The sequence below is a fragment of the Bicyclus anynana genome, chromosome 17 (assembly GCF_947172395.1).
Source record: "Bicyclus anynana chromosome 17, ilBicAnyn1.1, whole genome shotgun sequence".
Taxonomy (NCBI): domain Eukaryota; kingdom Metazoa; phylum Arthropoda; class Insecta; order Lepidoptera; family Nymphalidae; genus Bicyclus; species Bicyclus anynana.
This window is the reverse complement of record NC_069099.1, coordinates 14,958,213-14,970,841: the sequence shown is the minus strand read 5'-3', so window position 1 is coordinate 14,970,841 and position 12,629 is coordinate 14,958,213. Positions and strand designations below refer to the sequence as shown.

At 37.7% G+C, this 12,629-nt stretch overlaps 2 protein-coding genes across 2 annotated transcripts; both read left to right on the top strand.

Annotated features, from left to right (window-relative positions):
* The first annotated feature begins 16 nt into the window (after window positions 1-16).
* LOC112049443 (histone H4 transcription factor) lies at window positions 17-6,438 on the top strand. The gene is made up of 7 exons (XM_024087320.2): window positions 17-511; window positions 1,435-1,579; window positions 2,098-2,339; window positions 2,947-3,150; window positions 3,742-3,962; window positions 5,202-5,456; window positions 6,025-6,438. The coding sequence occupies exons 1-7, from the start codon at window positions 278-280 to the stop codon at window positions 6,380-6,382; spliced, it is 1,659 nt and encodes a 552-aa protein (XP_023943088.2). The 5' UTR covers window positions 17-277; the 3' UTR covers window positions 6,383-6,438.
* An 835-nt stretch (window positions 6,439-7,273) lies between these two features.
* Window positions 7,274-9,483, top strand: LOC112049440 (ribose-phosphate pyrophosphokinase 2). The gene has a single exon (XM_024087315.2). It carries the CDS (start codon window positions 7,497-7,499, stop codon window positions 8,520-8,522), a length of 1,026 nt encoding a protein of 341 aa, XP_023943083.1. The 5' UTR covers window positions 7,274-7,496; the 3' UTR covers window positions 8,523-9,483.
* Window positions 9,484-12,629: the final 3,146 nt, after the last annotated feature.

Here is a 12,629-nt window from a genome sequence, read left to right as displayed (position 1 = left end):
TGATCAATGTCACATTAATAGATATCAATGTCAAAAACCAAAAATTCAAAATCCCAAACTTTCAATTTTTAAAATATTTTTTTAGTATCATTAATCAATCTCAATGCTATTTATTAATTTACAATTTTATTCGTGCTCGTGGTGCTCGTGCGTTGCGTTGTGTTTAATTTTAACTTGTAAAATAATGTTTTAGTAAATTAAATCACTGCAAATGTTTAAAAACATTGAAACAACTGCGATATTTGCCATAACGAAAACATTCACTTGTAAATAAACAATGCAGAATTCAGTTGAATGTGTTGAAAATCGAGTTGAAACTCAACCAAAAGTGAAACTTCTTCGCTGTGTGGAATGGCTGCAAAACCAGAATGAATTGAAGAAAGCTCCAAACGGGAGTAAGGAGTTTGATATTGATTCCAATGCGTCGCGCAAAGAGTTCTTATTGTCTGGCGGAGATGATACGACGGTGCCTTCTGGGGTTGATGAACTAGTTATTCAACCCAAGTTTGTGGTAATCCATCATTTTTTACTGTAACAGTTGGTAGAACAAATTTAGCGGCTACCAGGGTGCTAGGGGGACCTATGACGTTTAACAGAGCAACACATTCTTCAAGACGCCAATGCTATTACCAATATAACATCATCTTTAAGCATAGGTAAGAGCCGTGATAGTGTGCCTAGGACTTGGAGGACATAGGTTTGAATTTGGTCCGGGCCATGTACCTCCGACTTTTCAGTTATGTGCATATTAAGGAATAAGGAATTTATTATCACCTGTCATAAATGGTGAAAGAAAATCATGAAAAAACCTGCATATTTCAAAATTCTCTATGTACTTATGTGAAGTCTGCCATTCCGCATTGGGCCAGTGTGGTGGTAATAATCCTAACTTCTCTCATTCTGAGAGGAGACTCGTGCTCAACTTCCACGCTTTGTGAGCCGCTTCATATGCCTTTTAGTCTGTTTGTTTAATAGTAATAAATAGTAATTTATTAGCACAGCTTTGTCAACATAGATCAAGCTGACTAAAGGAATAATTTTCCACATTTTTATTGATACTGGGCTCTTTTGGCCCTAGTGTTATATTATATAATTATAGTCTATAGTTTTTTTTTTCTTTTCTTGATATCTGCGATCAGTCGTAGACTTTAAGCAGGTGAGTTTTGTGACTTAGGGACGGCAGGAGAGCCAGAGCTCTCCCATCACTACTCATCGAGCATGTAAGCTCGCTTCAGGGGCTCGATTTGCGGCGCTACCACCAGTGAGTTAGAGTTAGTAAAAAATAATGTATACCAAAGGCTGTTTGAAATAAAAAGCTTTCATTTATTTATTATCATTTACGCTTATCTTAGTGCCGTATGCTCCTAAGGGATGTAAAAGAACTTCAACAATATGAGAGCAATAGTAATTATAAAAACACTTATGCATTTACAGCCAGTAAGACATTTACGCACAAAAGATCTGGAAATGCAATGCGAGTGGCAGTCCTGCTTCAGTTGTTTCTCAGACTATGAACAGTTTCAAGAGCATGTCCGTAGTCACCAGTCTCAACTACATGTCATACAAACTGAAGAAAATGGTGAGTGACTTATTTAGAACAAAAAAATAACCATTAGACCTAACATGCAAGCAAAGATATATCTTTGTGACAACAAATCAATGAAAAGATTTGTTCATATAAAGGAGAAAAGATTCATTGCTATAGGAAGAAAGATTTATTGCTATTGGAGGAAAGATAGGACAAAAGAGAGAGCAATATTTCCGGTTTGCCTGATCATTCGTCAAAATATGTTCTGGGTCACATGCTGGGCTTGTTTCTGAATTAGACATAATTGTTATTATGTTATTGTTATTAGGAATGCGCCCAGGTTCAATCCCCGAATCGAACTCATGAAGTAGCATCTTGTAAATCCACCGCACATCACTGAGCTACAGAAGCCGTCATAACCTTATTGGTTGCATGTTAGAGCCACAGAATGCTGCAGCTGTATGATCTTGGCAGTAAAAAAGAAAACACATTACTAGCAATGATTTTTATTACAAATAACTACATTGTAAGTATAACTGTGATCCCAAAATCATTTATATTAATTTCAGTGGACTATGTCTGTCTATGGGATGTATGTGGTCACAGAACATCAGACTTCTCAGAAATGATACGCCATATAAACTACCACGCTTACCATGCGCGCCTTTTAGCAATTGGCTTAAATGGTAGAGCTACCTTGAAGTTGGAACAATGCAGGAAGGACTCCAGCAAGAGAAACCAGCTGCCTCCATTGAAGCATAAACACAGTTGCATGTGGGTGGAGTGCTCACAGAGTTACAACTCTATACAGGTAACATTAAATACTCTTTGATAGTTATAGTGCCCTGGTACAGTCTTGGCTACTTTTGGAAGTCTTTGGATATTCTAGTAGACAGTGTGACATTCTTTAAAAAAAAAAGAATCTTCAATTTTCATATCTTACTGGCAATGTGTATAATTCAGGCATTCTATACACTACCTAGGGATTGTATAAATTACCTACTAGTTTACCAGCAATATCTAAAATAAATAGATATAATTTGCATAATAGGTTGTTAATAACAAACAAATTAATGAATAGGCCAGCAGATTGGTCAAAGCATGGGCAAAGTGGGTGAGTTTGTGCCAGAAATGGAACCCCACTTATGGGACTACGGTAAGAAGAAGAAGGTCACATAGTAGAGTAGTATAAGTTACATTTATTTTATTTTTAAATGAAAATATTTGCCATATCTTTTAAATATGACTAATATTTCCATTCCCCTCCAACTAGTCAGGTAAGACTGTATTGTTGTAATTGGGTATGACAATAGACCAACGGGGCGGGGATCAAATAACCACCCCTCTGTGATGAGTATGACTGCTCTTACCGTTGAGCTATTGAGGCTCAGATAAAACAGTTTCGTCTGTGGTTGCAGTCGCTCTTCGACCATGTGAAGCACCACATATCATACTCAGAGCGGCACTTGTGCTCGTGGGCGGGCTGCGGCGCCGTGTTCCCGCGCCGGCCGCTGCTGACCATGCACGTGCGCTCGCACACCCGCGAGCGAGTGATAGCATGCTACCACTGCGGGCAGCACTTTGCCTGCAACAGGAAGCTGAGCGACCACCTCATAAGGCAGGTCGGTCTTATTTGGATCACATGCATGTTCCTTATTGCATAATAAGCAATGAAATATTATGTATTTTGTACGATTTTCAACGTAAATTTATCTTTTAAACTGATGCAACACACGCACGAAAAAAGTTAGCTTGTCCACTATTTATTGTACACACATTTACTGTGACATCACCTGGGTCTCAGCTGAAAATCAGCACTGGGCATTGCTTTTCTGTGATGAACGGCTAATGCTGAGCTGTAAACTCTTTTCTTTTTTGGTGTCACAGACAGTCATATAATATCTAAGATAGGATGTACTGTTTGTGACACTAAACATGAATGAACTTATTTTCTTTCTTACCCCTTGTTTCTTCTTATTTGCTAAAGTTAGGGGTTGGTTAGGTTAGGTTGGTTTCCTGTCAAGATTGATAATAAATTGTATTTTGGCTCTAGATAAAAGGGTTATTCTTATTTGGTGTTGAGACTCATATTTCCCACATTTTTATCTCTTTAGATGTTCATGGAATAGCAAAAGAAAAAATTATATCAGCATTATGTAAAATTATATCAGCCGTAAACCGATTTTACAGACAACCATTTTTTTTTTTTTCAGAATGTCGATCCCTCAACGGGTATACCATGCAGCATGTGCGGCGTACTCTTCGCATCGGAGTACCTGAAGCGCGAACACGAGCGTCAACACATCTCCGCGTACGCGTGCGCCATGTGCGACATGTCGGCGCCGTCGCCCGCCGCGCTCGCGTACCACATGCGGTACAGGCACCTCTCCTCCAGCGGCACACGGACACACGCCTGTCCGCACTGCTCCTACAAGTGAGTACCACTTGTAGTACTTGTAGTCACAGTTGGCCACACTTGTGCTCGCGTGCCACATTTGGCACAGGCTTCTCTTGTCCAGCGGTATACGGACAGACGCCTGTCCGCACTGCTCCTACAAGTGAGTATCATGTATGAGCGGCGTATTCTTTAATGTTGGCAACACGTGCTCGCGTGCCACATGTGGCACAGGCTTCTCTTGTCCAGCGGCACACGGACACACGCCTGTCCGCACTGCTCCTACAAGTGAGTACCATGCATAAGCGGCGTATTCTTCACTGTTGGCAACACGTGCTCGCGTGCCACATGTGGCACAGGCTTCTCTTGTCCAGCGGTACATGGACCTACACCTGTCCGCATTGCTCCTACAAGTGAGTACCATGCATAAGTGGAGTCTTCTTCACTGTTGACAACACTTGTGCTCGCGTGCCACATTTGGCACAGTCTTCTCATTTCCAGCAGTACACAGACACAGGCCTGTCTGCACTGTCCACGCTGCTCCTACAAGTAAGTACCATGCATGAGTGGCGTAATCTTGCACAACACATGTGCTCGCATGCCACATGTGGCACAGGCTTCTCTTGTCCAGCGGTACATGGACCTAAACCTGTCCGCACTGCTTCTACAAGTGAGTACCTACAATGCAAACGCATGAGTGGCGTACTTTTCAACGTCGTCAACACACGTGATCGCGTACCACATTTGGTACAGGTATCTCTTTTCGAGCGGCACATAGACACACGCCTTTTTGCACTGCTCCTGCAAGGGAATACCATCCAGGAAGTGCCGCATAGTCTTCGCCGTCCCGCGTGCCAAATGTGGCTCAGGCATCCGTCCCCCAGCGGTACACGGGTACGTGTCACTGCTCACAGAAGCAAGTGCTTTCATTATTTTGATGCCCTGTAAGCCTAGGATAGGCATCGCATTTCTCGGGACAAGAAAAATACAATAACGGTGAAATAGAAACTATCGCTCTTATCTTCTTCGTCGCAATATAATGATATGGATATTTATGACAAACATTTTAATCTAAAATTCTATAGAAATAATGCAAACATACTCTACATAATTTTCATTTCCAATTCCACTCCCTTCATAATACTCGTATGTTATTTTAACCATATAAGGTAGCGTAATTACCACTCGAAGAGCCAATATGTCTCTACACTGAAATTTGTCAAAATTAGACAAAAAGTTCTGCATTTTTATAAGTGATGTATGTATTACTTTTTACAGGGCTGTTACAAAAAGTGATCTCCGAAAACACATTCCAATCCACAAAAAGAAGAAAAGGAAAGCCAAAGACATTGAGGTGATCTCTGATAGTGACAGTTCAGAGGAAGAAGTTAGGAAGAAGAAAGTGCTGAAGAAATACGCTTGCCACATGTGTCCGGAAAAAGAAGTGAAAGTTTTCTCAAGGGGTACACGGCTGACCACACACTTGGTCAAAGTGCACGGAGCGCAGTGGTCATTCGGTCATAGTAGATTTAGGTACTAAAAAAAAATTAAATGTTGCCAGCTTTTTCTCATATTTTCCCTTTTTAAGTGGTGATAAGAAGTTAAGTTACAATATTGAATATGCAAATGACATGTCCCAATTTTGTATTGAGGCTGGGCCTTTATTCCGAGTGTCAACTAAGCAGAACAAATTATTTTCATCTTAAAAGAACATAGAATATAGGGCTTAAAACCCAAAATAAAAAAGGTTTGAAATTCGCAATTTTTTAAATTAATTAAATAAAATGTATTTTTTTCATTAGTTGAGTTAATTAGTGTCAGTCAGTGATCTTCTCATAGTAGCGTTCGTTTATGGCGTTTTTAAAGCAATTTAAGGTTCTTTTTTTGTTTAATGTTTCTATGTCTATGATTTAATATTTCTTTTTAACTTGTGTCTTGTTGACATTTGATAATATTACGTGACATTGACAGCTTACACCGGTTATGTATTAAATTCCAGGTATTTTATTTATTACTTTGATAAAAAAGCTTAATAAAAAAGAATTATTGTTATTGTATATAATTTTCAACAAATCCGTGATTCTATTTGTATTTTTTTCAGGTATCAAATAAGCGATGACGGCATGTACAGATTGACAACAACCAGATTTGAATACGAAGATATTTCCAAAAATATTTTAGATGACTATAGTCGGCCGAAAGAATCTTTGAACAAAACGTTAGAATTTGAAGTCATTGAAATAGCTGATGCCACTAAAACAACGCCGAAACAATTCGAAATATCTCTTAAGAATAATGACATAAAGGAAGAAGGACAAGCAGGTGGAGAAAACGTGAAAAAAGAGAACAGAGATGAAATAGATCAAAATAGAGCAGTGGAAATTACTATGTGTGACGTAGATCATGATGGAAATATTATTAATACGAAAATTATACAATCGTATCCATTGCAATTATAAATATATTATTAGTATAAGTATTTTTAGAAATCAAATAAATATTTTTACAGAATAAATTATGTTGTCTAATTTGGTAAAAAATTTGGAGTGGACAGGAAAACGAAACTTGACTTGCAAATGAGGCTCGGATTAATGATAATTAATAACTAAAAAAAATTACGGTTGAATTGAGAAACCTACTCCCTTTTATTGAAGTCTGTGGAAATATACGGTACAGAGAATATTCGTCGATGTTTTGGTATTTGACTGAAGAATCGATTCTTTTTAATATCGTCGTTATTACCGATTGGATATAAATAAGTAACTAGAAATTGTTCAACTGCACTGTATTTTTAGGGAGTTCTTGAAACGACAAAAACGATTACAACAATGAAACATCGATTCTATCTAGACAGTTTTTATAAACGTTAGATCGTTGATCTTATAATTTGACAGAGAGGTAACGAGTCTGGTCTCAATGTAATTGGTCTGAGAAATGGGGTAATTAATTTATTGACAGATGGCAACATTTTACACAGGAAGTGGTTTTTACACGTAGATAGTTAAAGTAATAAACGGACAACATCCGTCACATTCCCCTAATAAAATATCTCAAATGGTTTATTTAAAAGTAAGAATAAAAAATCTATTAATTAATGACGAATATCAAAATTGTTCAAAATGTCTGCAAAAACGGCCACGCATCGAACCGAACATCGCTCTGCATCTCTTTCGACTTTCGCTTGAATCACCTTGTTGTTTCTTTATAAAACAAAGTCCATACTTAAGTTGTCGCTTGAGAGAGCAACTATATATGTATAGTGAGAATGCGACGGATATTGTCTGTTATTTTATTTGTCTACGTTCGGTTTTTTATTTTGACATACTGAATATATTAATTTTTAAGCTGGTCACACCGATGCCCTTGCTCGACTGTCGTCTTTTTGATTGACATTTCATTCAATAAATATAAAAACGTGTGTGCGAGGCGGCGAGCGCGTAAATTGCGGCGTATTTGCAGATCGAGGAGTTACATTAAGTGCTTCATCATAATCAGACCTCCGCGGGCGTAACATAGCTTCGTTCCCGTCGCCCAAACAACGGTGAACGAGCGTGGGATTCGTCTCCGGTGCTGATGAAATCAACTGTTACTCTCGAGGAAGTAGTGAATAAATTAGACCACTTTTCACCCCTAACAACCAGAATGCCTAACATCAAAGTGTTCAGTGGTAGCTCGCACCCCGATCTGGCGCAAAAGATCGTCGACCGTCTCGGCATCGACCTCGGGAAAGTGGTAACCAAGAAATTTAGCAACATGGAGACATGTGTCGAGATTGGCGAGTCCGTTCGCGGTGAAGATGTGTACATCGTGCAAAGTGGCAGTGGTGAAATAAACGACAACTTAATGGAACTGCTCATTATGATCAACGCTTGTAAGATCGCGTCCGCGTCCCGCGTCACGGCTGTCATTCCTTGTTTCCCGTACGCGAGACAGGACAAAAAAGACAAGAGCAGAGCGCCTATTACCGCTAAACTCGTCGCTAACATCTTATCCGTCTCTGGAGCTGACCACATCATCACTATGGACCTTCACGCTTCACAAATCCAAGGTTTCTTCGATATTCCCGTCGACAACCTTTTCGCTGAGCCCGCTGTGCTAAAATGGATCAAAGAGAACATACCAGATTGGAAAACTAGTATTGTTGTGTCCCCTGACGCTGGCGGTGCTAAAAGAGTGACCTCGATCGCTGATAGGCTGAATGTAGAGTTTGCTCTTATCCACAAAGAGAGGAAAAAAGCCAATGAAGTTGCATCAATGGTCTTAGTAGGTGACGTCAAAGATCGTACTGCTATACTAGTTGACGACATGGCAGACACATGCGGAACTATTTGTCACGCTGCAGAAAAGTTGATTGAAGCTGGAGCTGTAAAAGTTTATGCGATACTAACTCATGGAATCTTCTCTGGCCCAGCCATTTCGAGGATTAACAACGCTTCTTTAGAAGCTGTAGTAGTAACTAATACCATACCACAGGAGAGGCATATGCAGGATTGTCCTAAAATCCAGTGCATTGATGTATCCATGATGCTCGCGGAAGCTGTGAGGCGTACCCACAACGGCGAGTCTGTTTCATACCTGTTCTCCAATGTTCCATATTAGTTAATTGATAATAGATTTAGGTTACGGTCTCCAACTATATACAAATGCTTGAAGATTTTTGTCAATTGATGAAATCGCTAGTACCTAGCTTTGGAAGCAAATTGCTATAAATTGATATCTGAAACCAGTGACACATCTGGAATCTTTTCTTTGTTGGACACCAACTAATTTAGTTTTTAGCTATAATATTAGATATAATCTCAATAAGTTAAGGCTAGTGTTGCCCTGTTTGTGGCACGCGAAAAAAAGAACATTTTTGTCTATGAATTTTTTTTATATAAAATGGAATACACTGTATTTTGATACAATATTTCATGGCTATAACTATGCTATAGTTGATGTAGTAAGTAATACAGTCATAAACATGCATTTAAATGGACTTTACTGCAGTTTGTTTTCATAAAACATTTGTAATTTACAAAAAATTGTGATATATAGGCAAAAAATTGTATTTTTTGTATGAGCCCTTCAACTTTACATTAGATCTGTTTTTGCAATAAATAATTAAAGAAGCACAGTTTATAAAGTTTTAAATATAATTTCATTCTATGAAATTTTAAAAGACATTTTTCTGTTTTTATTTTCTTTAATTAATTTTATTAGTTAAATAATGTTAAGATTAATCTTAAAAAAATCTAGGAAATGCTTCTAAATGTTACAATTTGTCTGGAAGAAAGATATGTTGCCTTTATTGATGTTAAAAGATTGTAGTAACTAAAGAATATATTGGAAGTATGATGTTAAAATATGAGTAAAATTAATTTTTGTTTAATACAGTTCATTAAATATGTGCACAACTATTTGTTTAAAATTAACACAATGTATTATTTTTATTAGTAAAAAATTAAGTCACTTTTTTTTTATAAAATTACAGCCATTTTTTTCTATATTTAAAATGTTAACTAGGACTTATGTAACATTTGGTTCTTAGACATAAAAAAATAATACAAGATATTCTACATTTTTGTTTTTCAATCTTATTTCAAACTGATGCATTTCCAATGATAATTTTATACTACCCATAGATTAGTTACATACCTACAAAATCACTTCAAAAAGTGATCTGAATAATAGGCTACAATATTGAGCGCACACATGCATAATATTGTCTTTAATTCCATTATATATTTATGTATATATAGTTTTTACACTTCCTGAACACACAACTAGACATTGTAGACAATATTAAGGTATTTGTTTGTTTGTTCAATAATGTTCATTGTTAACCACAACTAACATTGAGTTGATTATAAATTTCCTCTTTTGAGTGCCTCATTTTTCATGCGCTAGTAACACATCTAACAGTATTTAATATCATTGTGCATTTCTGTATTTCCAATTTTGGAGTATTATTAAATATTTTTGTGAGGTCTTTAGTAAGTTTACAAGGCTTCAGCAGTAAAGCTGAAAAGATCCTCAGAAGAGTGGTGGACTGGTAGCACAACTCTGGAAAGTATTGGTTGTCCCCATTAGATGAGCCAACACTTATCATACCACAGACAAGCAACTCGATAACAGTTAAGGAGTCCTTACTAAAACCTTTTATTTCCATCAGTGGAAGTCTATCAGCTGTTGATTAGCTTTACAATCTGCCTTTATCATGGGGAACAAATTGAAATGAAAAAATTAGGGTTATCCATACTAATATTATAAATGTGAAAGTGTGAATCTGTCTGTCTGCTTGTTTGTCTGTTTTTCACGGCAAAACAGTGTGAAGAGTGACATAGGCTACTTTTTGCCTCTTTCTAACCCCCCATTTTCATAAAATGGGGTGTGGAAGTTTGTATGGAACATTTGTAGGGTAGGGGTAGGGAAGATCACACATAAGTGAAAGCGAAGCTTGACTGGGTCCGCTAGTTATGTATAAATGTTCTAAATTGGAAAAAATAGCTATGCTAGCTGGTTACAATGTAATATGTATAAATATTCTAAATTAGGTACATAGTTTAAATTGTTTATAATATTACATCATTTAACAAGCTATCACCAGCAAGTTAAGATTTGACCTGGAGGTCAATTGACGCTGGTGTTCACTTGTGGGCGCGTCTGTTATCGATATAATGAAAACAATATAACTATAAAACTTAGATAGTGTGTGTTTATGAATTCTCAATACCAATTTGCTAATTGCTGGGATGGTCTATTTTATATGGCGTTATCTCTAACATATTGCTTGTGGTAGGTACAGCATAGCTTTGGTATAGGAAAAACATGATGTTTTTTCTGAAATGAAAAATTTCTGATGACCTCTTTGGCTCAGATGGTTTCAAAAGAGAGGTCTTAGGTTCGATTTTCAGCATGGGTGTGTTTATGTTTTCTATATTGGCTGAGGTGTGGTGGTAGATAGTGGCTGTGGCTATAGTCCTATGATATGCGGGCGACGTGGGGAAAGACTGTGCGGGTCTGAAATTGTGCGTGCGGGGAAGTTAGGTGCATCAGTCGTCGGTTTTTCATTTATCATTTTCGGAAGTGTTACGAACGAAGTTGCCAAGCTGTAGTAAACATACTTACATCTAAACTGCAACGTTACTTAACATCTAGTGGATCTTTTTTTTTATTCTTTACATGTTAGCCCTTAACTACAATTTCACCTGATGGTAAGTGATGATGCAATTTAAGATGGAATCGGGCTAACTTGTTAGGAGGAGGATGAAAATCCACTTCCCTTTGGATTTCTACACGACATTGTACCGGAACGCCTAATCGTTTAGCCGCTTGGCGGTACGTCATTGTCGGTAGGGTGGTAACTAGCCACGGCCGAAGCCTCCCAACTAAGGCTAACCTGTCATTGCATTAAAAAACAATCTCAATATCAATAAATAGAGACAAGCTGCTAAGTGCCCCTAGCCTCATCATCATCAACACAACAACCCACACTCGGCTCACTGTTGAGCACGAGTTTCCTCCCAGAATGAGAGGGATTAGGCCTTTATTCACCACGCTGGCCCAATGCGGATTAGAAGGCTTCGCACACGTAGAGCAATTGAGAAATTTCTCAGGTATGTATCCTCACGATATTTTTACTTCACCGTGATATTTAATTTCTTATAATGCACACAACTGAAAAGTTGGAGGTGCATGCCCCGGACCGGATTCGAACCTACGCCCTCCTAAGCCAAGGCAGAGATATCCACTGGTCTATAACGTCCCTCTTCAAGTCTATTAAATGTATTCTTCAAAAAGAATCTACAACACATTTGGTCCGGTGCTTTTTCTACTCTTATTGCATTATCACGGGTGAAATCGCGGTCAAGCTCGATTCTGTTAATAATAAACAGTGATAGTAAAATGATTTGGCACTGAGAATTGTAGGTACCAAGTTAACTACGTTCTATCAGGGCTACCACCTTTTGGAAATAATCAGGGCCACATTTTGGGACAATCCGGGTAAAATCAGAGATATGCACCATGCGAGAAGAAACAAAGAATCGTTAATAGCTCTGCGGTAAGAAGCCGGACTGAACACAGAGCTAATGACAGTTTTTGAAATTGTATACAAATTAAGAGAATACTAATAGCAAAGCAATTTTGTAAAAGTAACAGGGTATCTGCGATCATTACTTTCGGAGCTACAGGGATTTAAAGGGTCAGATTTGCGGCGCTGCCGCGGATCCCTGAAAAACGCTCCATACAAAATGGCACGATTTAGTGACGTCGTTGGCTCGTTGATCGTTAGGTTTGTATGGGCGTTCAAACAAAATTAGCAATATTTTTATTTGTGCGTTTATGTTTATAGTTCATGTATTGAAAAATGTCACATTTAATGTAAGGAAGCTAAAACTGTATGAATTTTCATCTAATTACGATAAAAAAAATTTAATAGATTTTGAAATTTTATAATCTTATTTATTTTACAAATATCCAGACAATCTTTGCTTTTTATGCATAAATTAGTTAACATTTACCTTATTTACCCGAATGTATCATAAAAATCAATATATTCAAACCTAGTCATCATCCCCATTGTCGTATACTCCTAACAGTCTTAATTAAGTTGACTAATTGAGAGAGGAACAGATTTATTAATTACTCGCGTCATAATAGAGTGGGCGGATAACTGTGCCTCTGAGTAGGTATAATATAATGATATGCCAAGTATCCTTTAAA